Here is a 21,279-nt window from a genome sequence, read left to right as displayed (position 1 = left end):
ATAGCTACATTTTTGAACATGGAAACATCCATATTTTTTTTAATTTGGAGTTTGAAGTAATGTGGGTTTTATTTTAAAATGGATAGATGCTATTTTGGAATCAAACCAATCACAAGTTATAGATGTACATTTTTTAGACTGCATTTACTTTGATTATTTCTCTTTTTTCTTTCTCGGAAATAAGCCCTGTGGGTCTCTTTGGCTCGTCCAGCATTCCTAAGTTATTTAGGCATTTTAACAAAATAATTCAGCATTCAATAATGTTGAATTAATCAATAATGTAAATAACAGGTGAAACTGGAAAACTGGAAAATGCTTAATAATACAGTGAATTTTAATCATGTATATAAAAATATATACCTACTTTTGAAAAACTGTGTATTACAAAAAAAACTGTATTTCGATTGTATTTGTCGCTCCCGTTCCCCTGTCAGCTCCCTGAGTGGAACCAGCAGCATCACGGCGTTCCCGGACCTGAGCGGCACAAACAGACTGGAAACACTGTGAGTCTGCAGTCACCAAACCAAACCCGCTCATCTCTGTCCTGCGGATATGTACCAGACCGCTTGGTGAAAAGATTCATCCAAAGCACTTCATAGTAACATTAGCAGTGGTGGAAAGAGTACTAGAATGTCCTACTCAAGCAGAAGTATCGTTACTTTGCTGACAAAAGCGCCGGTGTAAAAATCTGCTTAAGTAAAAGTGTCTCATTGAAAATGTCCTCAGAGTAAAAGTTCCTGAGTTCCTCTTTAGAAAAGAGAACATTGTTAGCTGTGATCTTTTCCATGTGATTCTAAAAAGAGAGAAGACAGCGTTCAAACTAGATTCTTTTAATTGGACAATTTAGAAATTGCACAATAAAGTGCAAAAACAAAGTAAAGCCAGATTACTCTTTTCTTCTTTGCTGACTGACTGTTCACTGCATGTGAATGGCTCCACAATTGGCCAATTTCTGCTTCTTGTTGCATACGGATAATCTACAAAATCTGTCCTCTGTAATGGATGCTATTTAAAATGTAGTGAAGTGTAATACTTCAGTGAAAATGTACTTAAAAGTAAAATTACTGACTTTAAAAAATATTCCATGAAGTACACAGAAAAGATACTGAATTACAGTAATGTGAGTAAATGTAATTAGTTACTTCCATCCTTGACCAACGGCACATACAGATGGCATGAGTTGATCTGACTAACTGTGTTTTCTCACCTCTCAGCTCCATCACAGCGACCCACATCTCCTTCATCCCCAGCTCCGTCTGTCAGCAGCTGCCCAACCTGCACAAGCTGTTAAGTTTACACTCACATCTCATTCTCATTTCATTTAATTTTATACACTTAGCTGTTATCCACAGCAACTCGAGTGAGCAGACTGGGGGTTCAGCATCTTGCTCAAGGACACTCAGTCAGAACCTGTGACCTTTCTGTGATGGAACAGTCTGCTAAGTCACCAGGCCGCCTCTCTGAATCTATATACACATAAATATGCCGATGTCATTCAGGAGATTTAGCTGTCCCATCTGCAATAACCCAGACTCAAGCTTGTGTCCCAATTATGAGAAACCCAAATATGATATGTGGGATATGCCAAAAATTAACCAGGATATGTAGACACATTCTACTGTTTATTGTTGGCTTTTGCAGACTATGAAAGATCCTTTTCATTTGGAATATTCTGCTTATTCCTGTGTATGGGGATATTTGTCCAAGATGAGTAGAAGGCAACACACACACACCACTTGCTTTGTCTCTTGTGTGGAATCAATTACCCCGAAGATCCAATTCCAAAGAAAAAAGTCAATTCCCGCACACACTTATCACCTCTGCATTGATTTATTAAAAATAGTCGACGTTTCGGTCACAAAGAGCTTTCTCAAGACATATCAATCATAAAGTGACATAGTGCTTAAATACAGCCCATGATTGCATAATAGTCCACAGCTGTGTTGGAGGTGTGTCCATGATCCCACACAACAGCTCACTCGTTCAAGATTCCCTCAACTGTCAAAACATACAATATCGATAATCATACACATTCAAAATCCTTTTGATATTACTAACAAGCAAAAAAATTTTTTCCAGGTAAGTGGTGTATATATATATAAGACATAGCCCAAGTCTACAGTATACAAATGCCCCATGGGGTCCTATAACTTCAAATTCATCCATGTACAAATATACAAAATATATATATATATACCAAAACACATTTTCAGGAGGACATGCCCACCCCAAAAACGGGAAACAGAAAGAAAAAACACCAAAACAAAACAACAAAAGGCGAAAGAAGTCCATCTCTATGTAAAATAGTTTATACCATGGTAGAAAAAACTTTTTATATATATAAAACATGCAGGTCAATTATAAAAAATCTATTTAGGGATTTGACAGTAGGTTGGATTTGTATCACAGGACATTTCACAGGAAAACCCTGAGATCCAGCTCCTCGTTCATTCCCAATGGTGTGATGGGACTATGGACTGTTATAAATTGGATATTCTCATGCAAGAAACTAAATCTAAATCTTAATGACATTAATGAGGATACAAGCTATTTGCTGGCATGAGTGGATGAATTTTCTTCTGTCAAAGGACCATGAGATTTATAATATTTTTTACTCACATCATCCAACTCCATATGGGCTTACAAGACACATCCATACGGCACACTTTGATTGTATACAGAGTCCTAAAAGAACACAAAAGTATACTTGAAATTTTCTTATATAGAATCCACCTTTTTTGAAGTATTTCATAATCATCTAACCCAAACACACCATGTAACCTGTTTTCTGTCTGTAGGGATCTGTCACATAACCTGATCCAGAGTCTGCCCAGCTTCAGCGGCTGCAGAAAGCTGCAAAACATGTAAGTGATCAGCTGTATTAGATTAGGTTGTTTTCACTTTTGCATGTTATAGTCTATGTTATAGTTATTTTTTACTGTCTTCACTCTACTCTTGACTGAGCCAGATGAAACTTGTTTTGTCTTTCCAGAGATCTGCGTCATAACTCCATACATCAGGTCCGTCCAGAAACCTTCCGGCACATGAAGGAACTCAGATCACTGTGAGTCTCCCTGCTGCTCTGGCGGCAGAAAAACAATCTGATTGGTTGAGTTAAACCTCAGTGGGCGGAGCCAAAGATCCACAGCTTTAAAGTACAAGTTAGCTTACTGGCGAACTTGAATGGCAAAGAAGGAACTCTGGTCAATATAAATATAAACAGCAAAGACTTCTTTCAGGACCATGGCATTCATGATGTTGAAGGTCAGCAGCTAGCTAAATAGCTTACCTAGATAGTAATGGATAGATTCAATTTTTTAAGTTTGTAGCAATAGGCTTCATAATATTAGCTTCCTCCTCTTTTTTTTTTTTTTTTTAATTTTCACAGGAAACCCATGCAAAGGTATCACTTTGAACAATTTATTTGTAATTTAATGTTCAAAACTTCGCAAATTCGATACCCGCTATCATGAGTGCTTCGTTTGTTTGTTTGTTTTTGTTTTTCTTTCATAGACACGGCCCTTTATAGTGATGACATGTGTTGCAATTACATGGAAGTCTGATTCCCATCTCTTAATAGGAATTTTCTTTTTTTTCTTTTTTATTGGTGCAAAAACAAAACAGTAGTGACTTTACAGATACAACAATGATTGAAACGGGGATAAAATACACAAGGGCAGACAATGAATAAACAACAACAGGGTGACGTACAGCACTTGACATGGTACATATATAAAATGAAACAAAATAAAATAAAATAAAACAAACAAGGATTAAATAGTCATAATAATTAGAATGATAATAACATCATGCAGTTACTGCGATTTAAATTAGTGTTTTAGGGAAGATCTGTTATAGAACACATGTTTATGTGTATGATTGTGTGTGTATGGGAGAGAAGAGAAAAAATAAATAAATAAATAAATAATAATTATAATAATAATAATAATAATAGCTTCCTCCTCTCTTACCTCATTTTTCACTAGGTTTAAGTCTCTGTTAGTTGGCTCCGCCCACTGAGGTTTAACTCAACCAATCAGATTATTTCTGCCTCCAGAGCAGCTCTGCCTCTGAGAAATGTTTGCATAGCTACAACTCCAATCTGTGGTTTTTTGTCTATAATTCAACATTAGTAACTTTGTGCTTTGAAAAGCAGAATGCAGCTGATATTAACTTTTCTCTCCCTCAGTGACCTCACCTCCAACCGGCTCTCCTCCGTCTCCCTGGACGGTCTGCAGAGCCTCACCCATCTGAAGCTGGCTGGGAACCTGCAGCTGAGAGCCGCCCTGCCCCTCCACCAGCTGCCCAGACTCAGGTAACGGTGCTCACAGCCCCGGTGTGTCCTGTAGATGGATCTGGCTCTGGATCAAGGCAGCAGGGTGGCACAGTGAAAAGAGACTGTCTTCAGTTAACTGTCTGAAGGATGTGAGTTCAAGCCCCTCAGGAACAAAGGACCAGCAGCAGTCACAGTATCACAAAAAGGGTTAAATACAATATTAATGTATTAAAAAAATGCAAATTTACTGACAGCATAAGATCTACTGATAGTACTTTAATGTATTACAGTAAAAGCTCAGACTTCAGATCTGATTGATAAGCTTGGTGGGTCAAAAAAGAAATTATGCATCATTGTGAAAGTACTCTCTTGTAGTACTCTTCTGCAAATTGTTGGAATTTCCCTGTTGGTTCACGCATTTAAACACATTTCCATGCAAGTTTCTAATTTTTAATCAGTTTTGTATTGTGGTTATCTATTTGAACATTTGACATATCTGTTTGAACTTGGGTGAATTAGCAAGGTGCTACAATATTATTGATTGCACTGATGCTGTCAGAAGAAAGTCAAGTATCTGCAAGAATATATTATAATTGTTATTATCTATTTTCTCATTGACACCCATGTATTTTTTCAACACCATATACCCATGTATATCCTTGAAATTGTATTTATTTTTATTTTTCAGTTTCAAGTTTCAAGGGCCCAAGGGTGATGAAACTCACTCAGCACATAAATGACCATGTAAACTTTCAAATAAAATAACTAGAGTTAAAACACCATAATTGCTGTTATGTGGTTTTTCAGCGATATTTCTGCATTGTAATGACTTCATGTGTTTGTTCCCAGGGTGGCAGAGATGCCGTTTGCCTTCCAGTGCTGTGTGTTTCTTCACTGTGTCAGGTCAAAGAGCCTCTACACCTGGAACCCCGACAGTGTGGACAACATCAGTAAGAAGAGTCTGACTTTTCTCATTATAATAATATGCACTCTGATTCAGAAACATGAACCTGTAAGCACTTATGGTGGGAGAGCATGCTTTTCAAAAAGTAAAGGAGTGCAATTTGACCACCTGGAAATGACTTGTATTTCTCTTATTCCCACAGATAACTGGCTAAATGTAGACAACATGATATGTCATCATATCGAGATATTTCCAGCAGCTACAAAATTATTCAGTGATCTAAAACCTCAGCGGTAAACGTCAGGTTTTGGTGTCAGTCCCTCAGAATCAAAGAGCGAGGGCTTCTTTCTAGAGCCGCCATTTTGCACCAAGAAACGTTCAACAATCATACAGGGAGAAATCCATCGTAGAAGAGGAGAGAGACCAATTTCTCCACCCACAGGAGCAGGAGAGAGACCAGAATGCATTGTAGACAGTTTGCAGCTTTGTGGATCTGTTGTTGATAGTTTGTGAAATACAATGCAGGCATTCTGGGAAATGTAGGAAATCACTAACTGAAGTAGAAGTAGACGAGGCAGGTTGAGGGAAAGTGGGTTCACCAAAAAAGTAAATTACAACACTTCATCACCAAATAACTCTGGTTGATTTTTCTTTAACTTTAAAATGATTACTCTGCTATCTTTTCATAGAGAACCATGATCCAGAGGACTTGACCATGGAGTTTAGTGTTGAGACGAGACCGCAGCCTGCTGTCCGCTGTTCCCCAACACCAGGTGAGTCTGCAGAGACGATAAAGAGGTTTGTTCCAAAATGAGATATCCACCATCTGAAAGAAGTGACACTTACTATTACAAAATGATTGATAGGACAAAGTTAAAACCAGTTAATTCTTTTTAAAGGATAGTAGGTAGCTTAAGTCTTTGGTTGACAAAACTATATCACTTTTACAACTGCATCCTCTATATCTTAGAGAGATATTGAATGATGAATTTCAGGTAATATCTTTGTATCTTTTTTGTAATGTTACATTGACAATGTGAGATGGAAGCGTTGATCAACATTAGTTAAAAAAACAACAACAACATACATACAGGGTAATCTGCAATATGTCTATAGCTATATGTAATCTGGAAAAAATATTGAGTGTTGTTCATTGCCCAATATTGAAAAATAATAAACAGTTAAATCCTCTAAAATGTTACTGTTTGATCAGGAAAAGGCTGAAGATAGATAGCCAGTAACTTCAATAATATTCAGTAGTTATTCAATAGTGAGTTTTAATGTCATACCAGCAATCATTTTGTCATAGCAGATGTCACATTTTCCAAATGGAGGATCTTATTTTTGAGTGAAACTCTTCATATACCACAACATAATGTCTCAAGACCATAAGAGGCATTTCAATGTAGTTGATAGTATATGGATAGTATATCATATTTATTAGAAATGTGATAGTTTATTGATCCAACAGGGACATTATGTTACAGTATCTTCTCACAAAATGAACTTCCTAGTGTTCAGGATTCTCACCTCTGTCTGTCTCTGTCTCCAGCTCCACCCCGGCTGTGCCAGAACTCCTCCGCTCCCTGGCTGCTTCAGTTCAGCGTGAGCTCCATCTCCATCCTCTCCATCGCCTTCAACTCCCTGGTCCTGGTCTCCGTCTTCCTCTCCTCAGCGCCCAAACCCCCCGCCCGGCGTCTCCTAGGCGTTCTCTTCTGGCTCCGTTTCCTCGCGGGCCTCTCCGGCGCCACCTTGGACGTGACGGACGTCCGAACCGCGGGCTGCTTCGAGGCTCCGGGATCTGGAGTCATGGACTTCCTCTTCGCTCTGTCCTCCGAGGCCTGCGTCTTCCTCATGATGGCCATCGTCTTCGAGCACGAAAACTCCATGAGCTACGACTTCCACTGGCTGAAGGTGTGGAAGAGGCGCGGGGGCGTTCAGGTCACCTCGGCAGTTTGTTGCACCCTGGCTCTGGCTGTCACCGCCTTGCCTCTTGTCATCACGGGTGAGATTAGCCTCTCCTCTCCCTGTGTGTCCTTTTCCCATAGACGCTCAGTGTGCTGGGGCTACAACGCAGCCCTAGTGTTGTTTAACGCCTTCTGTTACCTGTTCATGACCGTCACCCACACTTTTCGCCGGCGTCACCGTGAGAAAGTGACGTTAAAGCCGCCGGGTGTCCAGGACAGAGCCACGACCAGACTGACGACGTTCCTCCTCCTCACAAACTCTTCGCTTTCCTTATCCGCGACCCTCCTCTCCTTCTCCTCCCTGCTCCGTCTCCCTTCCCTCCCCGGCCCGGAAGTCGACGAAGCCACGGTGTTGCTCATCGCGGCCCTCCCCGCCTGTCTGGATCCGTTGCTCTACATGTTCCTCAGTCCGCATTTCAGGGAAGAGCTTCGCCGTCTTCTCCAGCAGGCGTCGTACAGGCTGAAGACAGAACGAGACACTGGACGTTTGGCCGAGAGCTCAGAGGACGCAGAGAAACTGTCCTGTAAGTCCATGCAAACTCTAGTCTCCGTTTCGTTGTAAGAGGCCTTTCTCTCCACGGCTGCCTTGACACTTCTCAATGAAGTCGAGTCGTAAAGGTTGCTTTGCTTTTTAAAGGTCCCATATTCTACACCAGTGATTCTCAACATTTTTCATATCAAGGACCCCTAATTTATTCCACATTAGAGCCACGGACCCCCATTTGATGAGATTTTGTCTCTCGGACCCAAATCTGAGAATATTTTTGTTGTCAGATTTTGTCCAGAATTCCATGACTATCTGTATTGTAAATTGAGAGATAACAGAGAAACTATGATCAAAACAGTCATTCTTCTACATTCTCTACTTGTGTTAACGTCTTGTAAATGAAATAATGGTGAAGTTTAACAATTCATCAATTTGCTGGGGACCCCCTGGAACCCCCTCAGGGACCCCTGGTGGTCCCCGGACCCCACGTTGAGAACCACTGTTCTACACTGTCCAGTGTTTTATTTTATGTCTTGAGGTCCATTCAAAGCTGTGTGTGTGGTGTCATGCACCAAAAACACTCTCAATCCATTTTTACACGTTCATTTTCCAGCATCGCTCTGAGCCTTACCAAGAACAGGCTGTCTCTGTCGCCGTGTCTTTAAGGCTCATTAATATTAACGATCCCTCTGTTCCAATTGGCTAACCGTTTCAAGAGTGAAATGTAAGACACAGCGGCCTGGCAGCTACAGGTAGGGAAAACTCTCCGGTAATAAACAATGACAACCGCTCAACTGCTTTGAAAAAAAACACTTTGTTAAGTCTATTATTTCTTACAAAAATGATAATGAGCAAACCTTTGTGACGCCACAAAGTTACAGAAGTCCAAACGGCTCGTTTAGAGGCTCACTTTTCTAATATGGATTGTGTGGATTTAGTTGGTGACCGTGCGTTTTGGACTTTCACCATGTTTAGATAGACCATCCAACTCCTTTATCATCACAGAGGCAAGGGTAGTCCTGTTTTACACCATATGGGACCTTTAATAAATGTTAAAAACAAACTTGTACGCTTCAATTTTTTTTACACTGAACTTACTAAACTCCTAGGGAACACAAACTTATGTTTTCCTCTAGTTTAGGATAGACTAGAGTAGCCCATCCTGTCGGGCGGGGAAATGTATCAGAATAGGCTACTACCTGTTTAAATGTATGTATGTATGTAAATGTAGCCTAATTAATGTTTTATGTTGACATTTTGTTCTCATTTTCTTTCTCTACTTCTCATGCGGTCCAGATGAGGAGACTCATTCCCTTGTCTGTGATGCCAGTTTGTGACTAATATGAGGATATATAACTCAGATGTGTGTACTGATCATTCTGGCATGTGTATATTGAAAATGTTAAGTCATGTTTTGCCAGTATTAGTAAATTATCCACCTGAGTCTGACATTAGATTTTGAATGTGCCTTACAGTTTGCCAAAGATAAAAAATGTAACTTAAATCTGAGCTGTTGAATCATCCAATAAAATGTATGTTTAAAAAAAGAAGTGTAATTAATACAGTAGGGTTGATTTCTACCTACCTGCGTATTTAATACAAGTCACTCTGGTTAAGGGAATTACCTTAATAATACCTTAAGTGTAAATGTTATATGTGGCCTGGTTATGATTAATTCAAATCAGTGGACATTTTGGCTTTGGTTACTAAAGATTAAAGGATGGGATTGTTTTTGTTCCTTTATATATGTGTCCGATAGATGTAGTCAGGCTTCCCACTGTGGCCCTGATGTAAAACTCCATTACTTATCCATGGCTTTCCATAAGTAAATCAGAGCGTTTCCATCACCTAAACATTATTTTACTGGTTTCATGGTTTTCTGAAAGTGGTGAGCAGCTGGGTTTCTACTCCAGTTGGGCTGAAAAACATCAGCTAATGTGACGAATGTGTGAAACAACTAGTAAAGCACATTCAGGTATATTTATGTAAAGTGAGCCATTTGTAAAATTCCCTGACCTCCCCCGAGAGAATTGGTCAAATTCCCTGACGTTCCCCATCTGGAATACACTTCCATGATATTCCAGAAATACCATGACCTGTGAGCACCTGGTGTAGTATAATAAATATTGTCTTCATAGAAACATGCAGTGTAAAACACGCTACAGGAACACAGACTAGTTCTCATTTACCCCACATGCCATAATCCTGACTGACTAGACTCTTCAGCCAATCACACCCGCTTCCATATCACTTAACTTTCTGCTCTATTGTTCATTGTGCCTTCTATGTTTCTGAACACTTTCTTTACTGTCTTATGTTTTATGCCTTACTGTAAAACCAAATTCCCCATTAGAAAGACCTTCAACACTTGCTGCTCCCATGAAATGTACCGACTGAGTGACTTAAGGCGCCTTGTTGATTTCATCTGTCAAATCCACTTCAGAAATTAAAAGGGAGGATACGGACTAAAGGATTTTTAAGCCTTGAGGTATCTGGGACCTGGACTGTGCACAAGAGTCCAAGTCAATATTATGAAGGAGTTTCTAATACTTTGTTGCTCCCCTGCTGTCATCAGGATCGCAGCAACACAGGATTTAAATACGTTTCTGCTTTGTGTCGTGTGGCCAGTGCAGCTGAAATCAGTTTATATGCCAATAAGATCTTCTGATCCAAGAAGCCCATATGTTGAGATATAATTTAATCCTTGTGTATTCAATAAAGGCATTGGATTTTTATGACAAAACTGGTTTCTGTCACTGGTCTGGTCTTCTTCCATCTCTTCTGTCTGGATGGAGCAAGGCACCAACACTGCCAGGGTTAGAGGTTCAATTCCCTCTGGAGTCACCAATGCTAAAAGTGTAATGTGTAAAAGTGTAGGGTGATTATAGGACAGCAAATGGCATATTGCTGTTGGGCAAAAACCACACATCTGCAAAATTAACATCTTTGAGAGTGAGAAACAGAAACTCACCCAACATATTAATGAGTGTAAAAACACCAAAATTGCAGATTTGTGGTTTTTCCTTCAACAGCAGCAATACGTTGCATCTTGTAATAAATGTTAGGAGTCTTACAACACAATAAAAACACAGAACAATCTCATCTTTCTTTAGAAAATAATTTAATATAAACATTTGAATCCAACATACAAAAACAACAGTGGAAGGACTTTAATTCTCCTCTGCTTGCTAATACTCTTTAATCATTGTATAATAGAATTTTGACAAAAAAAGACAAAAATTGCACATGAGAACATGTTAGCGAGGTCCTGACTGTCTCGTCCTTGACTACTAGTGAAATGCGTTTAAAGGGCCTTCCCCGTTGGTCGGCTGGCAGAGGACAGTCACAGCGTTCATCAGTCTCTGTGGCAGTCTCACAAATACAAAGGGACAATGGAAAGGCCAAATAGAATACTAGCAGGCGGCCATGTTCCACATGGACTTCAATTTTCAGTTTGTTTTTGATCAGTTAAACAAAATGGTGAAATAAACGTCTCAATCTCTTTCCTCGGGAGACATCGGGACAAAGAAAGACATAAAGTACAGTTGTTGTTGCAGCATCACTACAGGGGGAAAACATCCTTTAAAACACACAAGGTATTAAACACCACAGTGAGATGTCACGGTCCATCCCAACGCCAAGCCCCGGGTAAAAAAAAAAAAGGAAAATAAAATCCAAATGAAAAGTGACAGTACGGGAAAAACAAAATAGGGAACACGTAAATTAAATACAGGGGGAAAAAGGCAAGACTGTGTCACTTAGCAGGGTCTATACTTACGTACGTGATGTAAGGTGATATAAGCGGGCCCAGACAGTTTTGGACATTCGAGGGAGTTAATTGGTCTCCATGGTGAGCGTTCCTCGCTTCCTGGCGCCTCCTGGCCTGCGAAGGCGGCGCTGCAGGACGGGGGGAGGCGACTAATGCAGCCAGACCCCCTTTTTTCTGCTTTACCTAGGCAGTGGCCGTCTGATTAGTCTGGTCTGATTGAATAATCTAGTGCCAATCTGATGTTTTTTTGGTTTTTATTATTTGTTGGAGAGAAGGTCGACCTGAGGAATGGTAGTGAGCGTCACTGATCCTCTCCCTGCGTTCTGCCCGGGCCTAAATTTACGGGCTCACTTAGACTCACTCCCACCTCTTGACACTTGTCAACAAGTTTCCTCAGTTTATCTGTTTTACCTCCCTCAGCAGCTTCAAACAGCAGACGCTGGAAAGGGGGAAAAGAGAGAGAAAGGAGGGGGAGGGGAGGGGAAGGGTAGCAGGTGAACATGCGTGTACACTGGTCTGGTGCAACAACAGAAACAAAAAGTCAAATTTGTTTGGTATGTGTGTTATGTGTTTGCATGTCATGAGTGTTAAGAGAAACTGAGGGGGCAAATTACATCTTTCCAAAGGGCGGCACACAGTGGAAGGTTTTGGAGGGCTTGCTGATAGAGAAGTCGCACCTACAAAAACCAAAACAACAAAACAAAAAAAAGGGGGAGGGGAGGGAAAAAAAATAAACAAAACAAAACAAAACAACACCAAACGCCGGAGCAGTGTGTCAGTTTAGCGGAGGACAAGGACAGGAAAAAAGAAAGATTGTGGAATGAAGTCAGAGGTTTTAGTCATGTCATCCTACAAACACCCAAAAACTCTAAACCACCATACATTACACTTTGTTTTGTGAACAGTGACAAAAAGCCTGTAGGGGAAGAAATCAGATTCGACAAAATGAAATGATCATGATTATGAACAGTTGGGTCAGGTAGGTAACAGACAACACACTGACAGACGAGAAGTCGGGACAGTGCTGAACAGACAAAAGACAAAAAAATTAAAAAAGAAAAATATGGCGTTCCTTTCCTCTTCTTATATCCTTCTGGATGGGCACTTTAGCAAGAACTAAAGTGTAACTCACAAAAAAATTTCCACAAAAAAAAATTATGGGAACAGCAGCACTCCAAAAAAAAAACAGGAGTACAATATGTATTTCTATTGAAGGCCAAATTGGGTGTTTCAGTAAAAGCCTTTATCAGGGCTTCTTGCTGACTAATATTTTTCACAGGAAACCTCAGGATAGTAGCCTGATATTCAGACTGAATGGCCATTTGGTTCCCACTCCATAATTCAGCCTGAGATTGCCTCCTAGTCAGCTGTTTTCTGTGTGGAACCAATCACTAGTGACTGATGTATCTGTCCGCTCTGATGTTACTTCAGTCACACTGATGCTGCAGCCAGTTGGCCTCTACATCCATGGTTAGCCAACGATTGACCGACTTCACCAAGAATGTTGGCCGATTTTGACAAAAAAATATCGTCTTCAAAAAGACAATTTGTTGGTTAAGGGGATTTCAACAAATAGGGATGGGAGGATATAAGATTTTATCTTTTATCGCGACAAAAACACTCAAGATAATTTTATCTTTGTGAATTTCCATTATCGGGATAATTGTGATTATCCTCACGAGTGACTTGAAAAAGCTGTCTAGCTCACTAACGTACAGTCCTATTGATTTCCCGATTTATTTTGAATTGCCATTTGCCACAAGGGGGAGTCCGCATCTTTCCAGTCATTCGTCACCATGGCTGAAGGCTCGGCTTGCCCATTGTATCCCCCACAAAAAAAAGTTAAATCTGATGTGTGGAAATACTATGGATTCAAAACTAAGGAACGAAAAAAAGATATGTGTCCTATGATGCAATACAAATATTTGTTTCTTAACAAAATGTAAGGTAAAGTGATTCCAGTATGTTTTTGTGCCATTTTAAGAGTTATAAGCATATTTTGATGATTATCAGGATAATATCGTGAATCGCAATTATTTTGGCCAGGATAATCGTGACATGAAATTTTCATATCGTCCCATGCCTATCAACAAATCTATTCCCCAAAACGCCAATGAAAAACTGTTGCACAAACGGTTCAAACTTTAGTCCCGCCCACAAAATTGGCTTGATTGTTTCTCAGAGCGAGAAGAAGCTCTTGACAAGGGAAACGCCAGACTCTCTCGACAAAACCTGAAGAGTGGGCGGGACGCGATTCAGGGGTCTGGAACCAGGTTATCAAGACAGTGTCAACTCGTCCATTTCTGCATTAATCAGTGCCTATCACTGTGTTGAGGTAAACCATCTCAGCTACACTGACCTTCCACCCCGACGCCCCTCAGATCCCCTCAGCCTCTAACTCACCTCAGATTGCTCCTTTAGCTCCCTCTCCACAGCTATTGCTCTGCCGGGAAACACAGCAGAAACAAGCCGTCAGCTTCGCTTCAGCAAAACTCCCAGAGATCTTTAACACAGCGTTAGCTAGCAGGAACACAACCTGACCAACAGCATGTGATGATTTTTTTTTTCTTTATTTTGAGGAGAGATGTTTTTTAAGCCCTTTTTTTTTTGTACATTTCACCCGCACAATCTGTAAAATGTTTCATCTTGTACCGATTATGTGCAAATTGATAAAACAATCATAGCAAGGTTTTTCTTTTTTTTATGTTTCTGTTGGACTTACATTTTCCAGTTTGCCAAACACTTTGGAGCGCTACTGCTCAACATCCTGGCCTGGAATTTCAGATGTTCAATGTTTCCGTCCTGCCACTCTTGGTGCAGCAACCTGTACGGCGACACAGCAACACTGACCGAGTGCACATCACAAACCTGCACACCAACAAACTGCACTCACAGCACTACCGACTTCCCTGGGACACAGGCAGTAGGAAACTAACTGTTTTTATTCACTGGCTACTATAGGTAGAGGACTGCAAACTTCATTATTCTACCAGAAAAATGAATTTGTCACAATCTAACGAAAGGTAAAAAAGATCATTATGTGCACAGATCAGGTGCACTACCCCTTGCTATTGAAAGCGGACGATACAGTAACACTCCAGAGGAAGGGCGACTATGTTCACTCTGCGGCTTAAATGAGATTGAAAATGAAATTCACTTCACTTGTTTTATTGCCCTTTCTATAATGAGTTGAGAAATTTGTTGTGCGATAAGCTAATTCAATGTGATTTATTTCTGATGGAGGATGGTCAAAATGCCTGTTTAGAAATCATGACACTGCTCAATATACAGTGTATATCTCTAATTTGTGGGAAGGAAGGAAGTAATCCTTATTCACTTTGAATTCTGAATGAGATATTGGACACTACGATATTGAAATTCATTGTTTGTAATGTAAGTTGAGGGTGAATTGTAGATGGACAACATGCATTCTATGTTTTCAGTATTATACCTTTTGTTTGATAACGTTGTTTCACAGTGTCTTGTACGCCCGTATGGGCTGGGCACCAGCATGGTGTATGACACTATAATCAAATTTATAATTGATGTAGAGCACAGTAGCCCCATAAGATGGTTGTTTACCTGCTGAAAAGTGGCTGCTACAGCCAACAACCCTGCCTGCCACAGCCTAAAGGTGACAAGTATGCGGCTAAGCACCTATTCCCATTTGCATGCTGTTAGGGCTGCAACTAACATTATTTTCATTGTCGATTAATCCCTCGATTATTTTCTCGATTAATCGATTAGTTGTTTGGTCTATAAAATGTCAGAAAATGGTGAAAAATGTGGATCAGTGTTTCCCAAAGCCTCAAATGTCTTGTTTTGTCCACAACCCAAAGATATTCAGTTTACTGTCATAGAGGAGTAAAGAAACCAGAAAATATTCACATTTAAGAAGCTGGAATCAGAGAATTTTGACTTATTTTTCTTAAAAAATTACTCAAACCGATTAATCGATTATTAAAATAGTTGGTGATTAATTTAATAGTTGACAACTAATCGATTAATCGTTGCAGCTCTACATGCAGTAGGTTTAACCTGATATAAAATGTGTCAGTATGCTGCTGTCGCTCTGTCTCTGCACCAGTGTCACCCAGAGAAATTCCTGCACTTTAATTTCACTTGGCGGAAAGAGATTCTGTACCTCAGGCTCAGTTCGGTGTTGTTAGGCATGGCGTATCGCAGTCTCTCCAGGACAAGGGCATGCTGGGACTGCGGCAGACAGCTCAGGTAATGACTCACCACCTGAAGAGCCAATGAAGAGCGAGTGAATGAGTAATGCTCTCCCCTCCCTCAACCGCTGCTGTCGAGGTGCCTGAACCTCCAGCTGCTTCAGCGGGTGCACTGAGCAGCTCCCATGTGTGAATGTGTGGAACTGCATGAATGTGAAGCAGGAGAAACAGCATGGTGCTCAAACCTTTCTTGGATAAATAAAAGTTAAAAGCACAAGAAAATTTAAAATACACAGGTCTAACACACACAAACCATTATAATTACACAGTGCAGTAGGTGAGTCCAGGCATGCTGTTACCTAATGTGTCACGGCATGGCTTTTTGACATTTTTATATTTTTGTCTTTTATTGCATTATCTCTGCTTTTATTTTCTTTTTCTTTCCTAAATAACCTCTCTTGTTTTATGTCTTCAACTATAGATTTATTTATATAAATGAGTGCTTTCTACAAGTCAGTAATCATTATAATAATTGCTATCATTTAGGGTTAGACTGGTACATCGGGCCAATATTGGGCTTTTATAAAATATCAGATATTGGCCAGTCAGTGTCGTTCAGTGCTAATATGATGGAGGTTCCTCCCTGACCACAGCTGCATAAAAACAGTCTAGAAATCCTGCAATGACATCTTGTTGTCTTTGCGCATTTTATTTGTTTAATTGTATAATTATGTTTTCTGTAAGTTTATTTTTCATTTAAAGGTCTAATGTATCCAAGAGTTTCCCTACTACTGAATAGGTGCGGTAGAGAGTTTTAGTGTCCCGTGCTCTAAATGCCGACAAATTCTAGAGGAAACACTAAACAAGCATTTTTTTTTTGGTATTAAAATCGTCAAATTTAAAGCTATTAACTCACCTCGCCCATATCAGTTGAAACCTACTATGAATATTTTGACAGACGGGAGCATGAAGCCAAGCGGAGGCAGAGTTTCCTTGCCTTGTTATGGAAGCGGTAGCAGCTCCAGTACTGCGCCGGGCTGAAGGGAAGCTCCAGCCGGGACGGGACGGTGCCCAGACAGCGCTGCACCAGATCTGAAAACAGCCGGGACTGGCTGTGAGCCGGGCCGGCCTGCTGACTGCTGCTGAACAGGAGATAACTGGAGAGAAAACAGCGTTGAGCATCAACAACAGGTATTTTTCCCCCAAGATGCACATATAGCATGTTAATAGAAAACAATTCATCGCTAAATCATGAAAGGATTGTAGATAAATACTGAATATGAAAACACACTCAAGCTGTTGAATTTAGTTTTGTGAGACTCACTCCATCCAGAGTTTGTGAAGCACATCCTGCTGCATGGCTGATCCCAGCGCTCTCTCGAAGGCGTCCACCGTCTCCTCTGCAGAGCCATGCAGCCACTGCCAGCGACTGGGGAAGGATGACAATTTGTACAATTACATTTAAAATTTGAGTGACCAGGTAGGGGTTCAGTGTCTTGTTAAAGGATATTTCTACAGGATGCACTGGCTGCAGGAATTGGACCTCTGGTTACAGGATCTTTAACCATCCTGCATCTTAAAGCCGAATCACGCTTTGAATCAAGAAATCTTTCTAGCTATGATGCGTCTGAACAGACTACAATTTACATCTACTTCTGTCGACTCGTCTGTCGAGTTGCTTGGGGTGTCAACACACACTTAACCTACGTATATTTTCAAGTAGTAATCCTGAAGCACAGGGCTTTCAATCAGTTCCCATCAATTCATTTTAAGGACTTAATTTACTTTTCTCAAATCCACAAACTTTCAAGGATTTCCAAGGCCCAATGTTTCAGTGCAGAGTCTGTGGCCTACAACTCACGCTGCATGGCTGTTGTTTCTCTGCTGTAGAAAAAGACTTCACTTTCTTTCGTCACATTTAAACTGAGCCAACTCTAACCTGTAGGATCTCATTTTTCACCAACAAACCATTTTTTCCAGTGCTGAAAAGCAAAATGACCTAGCTTAAAAAGTTGTAACCTCATGTTACAAAGTTACAAGTTGCAGTATGATTTTCTGACTGTAAGGATCTTGACATAAACACATCTGGCACGAATGGCATAAATTCTGTTACATATTGTGGAGCAACAGACAGACACACAGAACAGCAGAGCGACACGCACCAGTGGACCAGATGGAGGTAAGGCATCTGATGGGTAAGCTGCTCCTCAAGGTCCTTTTTGATGATCGGGCCTCGCAGGATCTCCTCAGTGGGAATGCCAAGGATGTGCCTACCAACAAAACAGAGACAACTCAACAAAGTTCAAGTCTTCCACATCCACTTCCCATTATTCAATCTACTGCTTTTAACATCGTTTGTCTTGTGAGATTCTGCATACTTATTTTGTTGCAGGGCAGGAAATTGCCTTTTTCTGTCCATAGGCCACAGTGGCTGATGGCTACAAAAATTCCCTTGGTACTTTCAGTATTTTACCAGCAAAATAACATTTTTAAGAATAGACAGGAACCGCCAAAGATGCCTGGTTATCTGTCAGAGTGGCTGCAGGCTTGCCAAATGTACAACCCTCAGCCAAAATTCACCATTATTTGCCTGATGGCTGCTGCTGATTCCCCACACTGGAGTGGTGCCTTGCTGCAATGTATATTTCATATTCGGGGTAATAAATTCTGCAGAGAACCTACCGCAGAACGTCCATAGGCTGCTTCTGACTCTGTTCATCCTCACAAAGAGACAGGATGAATCCTCGAAACAACGGGACGATGGCGCTAGACTTGTCCTGTGGACGAGGACGACAGGAAAACTGACTGTAAAACTTTATAACTAAACTATATTTAACTATATTTTACAGTTTAAGCTTTTAGCTGACACTCTTATCCAGAGTGAGTGCAACAGGAGAATATGGTTAAATTCATATTACAAGCAACCAGCAGTAAGCTGTATAAGTTTATGCACAAGTAATAAGTATCTTGACTGGTTTTAAATCTACCACAATGATGCCCAAGGCAAATTTTCCAACATGAAACTCTCCCAGGCTACTATAAGAGACCAGGTGGTTATTAAACCACTTACTGCAACAGACTATGAAAACCAGACACAAATCTACCTACAGTGTTAAGAACCGCGCTCACCTGAGCCATGAGGAACTTGCAGGAGTGGTAGAAGACCTCGGCGTTGTTGGGACACTCTGCCAGAGCGTGAAGCCACATGCTGACCGCCTGGTCGCCGTTACCTTTTCCTATGTGGAGGTCGGCCAGGGCGTCGCGCAGGGTGCAGGACTCGGGGCAAAACTCCAGCAGAGACTCACACAGCTGGATACCCACGTCGAACCTCGAGGGGAACACAATGACAACAGCTTTCAGTACAGTGTTGTTACAGCAGGGAAGGCTACACAATTGGGAAAAAAAACTGGAGTACAGACAACTGCAAGTCCCAAGAGGCTACAATTTCTGTTTCAGACAGCATCCTAAAAGAGAAACAAACGAAGTAATAGCCTCTGTCTCCCAAACACACACACACACAACTTCTGGAAAATGTGTAAGCACTGCAAAAGAAATGATGTAGCAAAGGCCACACCCCCACATGTATCACAAATCATTGCAGCTTATATCCAAAAAACAAGTGAAACATGTCAACCCCCCCATAACTGATGCAGGCTTCCCTTGGGCCAGTCAATAACAAAATGCATCATCCCTCCAGGTTTCATCAAAATCGGAGCAGGGGTGTAGCAGGTGAAGCTCCTGTCAAAGTTTGAGATTTTGACCTTTAACTAAAGCGCCTCCATTCGGCCAATTATTTGTGTATTTTATACAGGCCAGAAGACAGTGTCAAAATGCATCACCCCTGCAAGTTTTGCCAAAATCGGACAAGTGGTGTCTGAGATTTTTATATATATGATATGTCTGAATTCAAAATTTTGACCTTTACTTATAGTGCCTAATATATAGACCTTTACTTTACTATTGGCCCAATAATAAGTCATGCTAGGATTTAACTGGTAAATGGTGAATTCCTTTGTGCAGCCACAACCAATCTACAAAAACCCTCCAAAACCGCAGAGAGCAGCAGCAGCCAGCTCACCTTTCCAGGAGTTTGTTGAGGAAGATGAGGTTGGTGTGGAGAGGCATGCAGGCCAGCGTCCTCTCACCCGGCGACAGAGCCTCATCGCTGCACTGATGGATGGCGTCTAACGAGGAAAAAACACCATTATCAGGGGTAGAATCAAGATAAGACAGAAAAGGGAGCGTTTCCCCACAATTAATCACACAAAAATCTAAATTGCAATTTCCATATTGTTTCTATTTGCAGGAATGAACTCTATTAGAAACGGGAGGTGTGTGTCCAAACTGGAATTCTGAAAAAACACAACTATGCTTTGTTCCTCATTAATATGCTAATTTATGCAGCAAGGTGCTCCAAAATCGAATCAGATCATCTACTCTATAGGGGGAACCAGTGGCGTATTCAGTTTCTATCACGTAGCGGAAGATAAAAATATCAAGCAATATGAATTATTAAACCTAGAAATGTGACCGATTCACATACTGACACACACACAGGCGTTACCCTGCAGCTTTGCTTCCTGCGGCTGTCTGTACCTTCGAACAGAGCGCTGAGGATGTCGGGCGGCGTGCTGATGTCCTGCGGCGTGCGCCAGGGCAGCTGGAAGGGCTCCCTGCTGACCAGCCGGGACGGGCTGGAGTCGGCCGGGTTGAACAGGCTGGACGGCAGGCGGTCGAACTCCGTCAGGTGGATGTAGGAGAGCCAGACCAAGGCCCGGTCGCTCGCCGTCAGGTGGTCAGCCATGCTCCTCTCGCTGGCCGATTTCAAGGCATTCTGGAATAATCAGAGATATAAATTATTATTATTATTATTTTAGTTATACTCAAGTGAAAGGGGACTCAGCTCTTTTACTAGAGTGGTCAATTGGGATCACGGGATCAAACTTAACCACTAGGCAAGTCTGCTGTCCACCAATTAGTATTCAACTGTTGAGTGCATTTTAAACCCCCCCACTTCTGTAACTGTTTCTAATGATTGCTAAATGAGGGCTGAACAATTAATCGAAATTTTATCGACACTGCAATATGGCCTACTGCAATTTTCAAATTGCAGGAGGCGCAATATTTGTTAAGGGCGAAATGTGTCTCAAAATACCATTTTAAATGAAATATTGTGGTGCTGCAGAGATGTCCTGGCCTACACATCATATTCTACAGACTTAAGAAAACATCTTTGTTTGGTACAGATCCCCGCAAAAATCACACCATAATCATTTTAATACGTTTTTCAATGAAAATGAGAATAATGATGTAAAAATTATATCTAATATCGCAAATGCAATATCAGTCAAAATAATCACAATTAGATATTTTTTCAAAATCGTTCAGCCCTAATTGCTTTTACCCTCAACTGTTTCTTTTTGATTTATTGTTTTTTTTTAACGTATTATTACCGTCATCGTTTGTTCTGTGTTACCTGTAAAATGGCGAGGGCGCTCTCCATCCTGCCTGTGAACAGGTTGAGGTCGACTCTGTGGAGCAGAGCCTCCATCAGCTGGAAGGAGAGTTTGTCTGTGATGTCAGAAGACGCCGCAGTGAGCAGATACTGCAGCAGACGATCACAAACGTAGTCCTTCCCCTCGAAGGAGATCTCCAAGTTCAAATACTGGGGACAAATGATCAATGTATATGAGAAATCAAAATT

At 40.9% G+C, this 21,279-nt stretch overlaps 2 protein-coding genes across 5 annotated transcripts in view; one reads left to right on the top strand and one right to left on the bottom strand.

Annotated features, from left to right (window-relative positions):
• Positions 1-7,709, top strand: part of LOC139644778 (leucine-rich repeat-containing G-protein coupled receptor 5-like) — a 28,339-nt gene extending 20,630 nt beyond the window's left edge. The window contains exons 10-17 of the mRNA XM_071520260.1: positions 435-503; positions 1,215-1,286; positions 2,799-2,864; positions 2,993-3,064; positions 4,190-4,315; positions 5,126-5,226; positions 5,870-5,953; positions 6,733-7,709. Coding sequence (XP_071376361.1) covers positions 435-503; positions 1,215-1,286; positions 2,799-2,864; positions 2,993-3,064; positions 4,190-4,315; positions 5,126-5,226; positions 5,870-5,953; positions 6,733-7,709 — 1,567 coding nt within the window. The remainder of the gene's footprint in view (positions 1-434; positions 504-1,214; positions 1,287-2,798; positions 2,865-2,992; positions 3,065-4,189; positions 4,316-5,125; positions 5,227-5,869; positions 5,954-6,732) is intronic.
• A 3,069-nt stretch (positions 7,710-10,778) lies between these two features.
• The window catches only part of LOC139644777 (zinc finger C3H1 domain-containing protein-like), a 32,808-nt gene continuing 22,307 nt past the window's right edge, over positions 10,779-21,279 (bottom strand). For 3 of the 4 annotated variants that reach the window (XM_071520256.1, XM_071520258.1, XM_071520257.1), the window contains exons 23-35: positions 21,052-21,240; positions 20,172-20,409; positions 19,654-19,759; positions 18,705-18,903; positions 18,258-18,352; positions 17,738-17,845; positions 16,900-17,004; positions 16,573-16,732; positions 15,548-15,648; positions 14,126-14,227; positions 13,807-13,846; positions 12,018-12,080; positions 10,779-11,842 (exon numbers count right to left, since the gene is read on the bottom strand). In XM_071520256.1, coding sequence (XP_071376357.1) covers positions 11,705-11,842; positions 12,018-12,080; positions 13,807-13,846; positions 14,126-14,227; positions 15,548-15,648; positions 16,573-16,732; positions 16,900-17,004; positions 17,738-17,845; positions 18,258-18,352; positions 18,705-18,903; positions 19,654-19,759; positions 20,172-20,409; positions 21,052-21,240 — 1,644 coding nt within the window. In that variant the 3' untranslated portion in view covers positions 10,779-11,704. The remainder of the gene's footprint in view (positions 11,843-12,017; positions 12,081-13,806; positions 13,847-14,125; positions 14,228-15,547; positions 15,649-16,572; positions 16,733-16,899; positions 17,005-17,737; positions 17,846-18,257; positions 18,353-18,704; positions 18,904-19,653; positions 19,760-20,171; positions 20,410-21,051; positions 21,241-21,279) is intronic. The other variant, XM_071520259.1, reaches the window with a different exon arrangement.

Source organism: Centroberyx affinis, unplaced genomic scaffold, assembly GCF_046629955.1.
Source record: "Centroberyx affinis isolate AG114_WGS23_722 - 3 ecotype Tasmania unplaced genomic scaffold, CSIRO-AGI_Caff_v1 ptg000783l_1, whole genome shotgun sequence".
In the NCBI taxonomy this organism is placed as follows: domain Eukaryota; kingdom Metazoa; phylum Chordata; class Actinopteri; order Beryciformes; family Berycidae; genus Centroberyx; species Centroberyx affinis.
The sequence above is the reverse complement of the archived record's forward strand: the minus strand, read 5'-3'. Positions and strand labels throughout refer to the sequence as shown.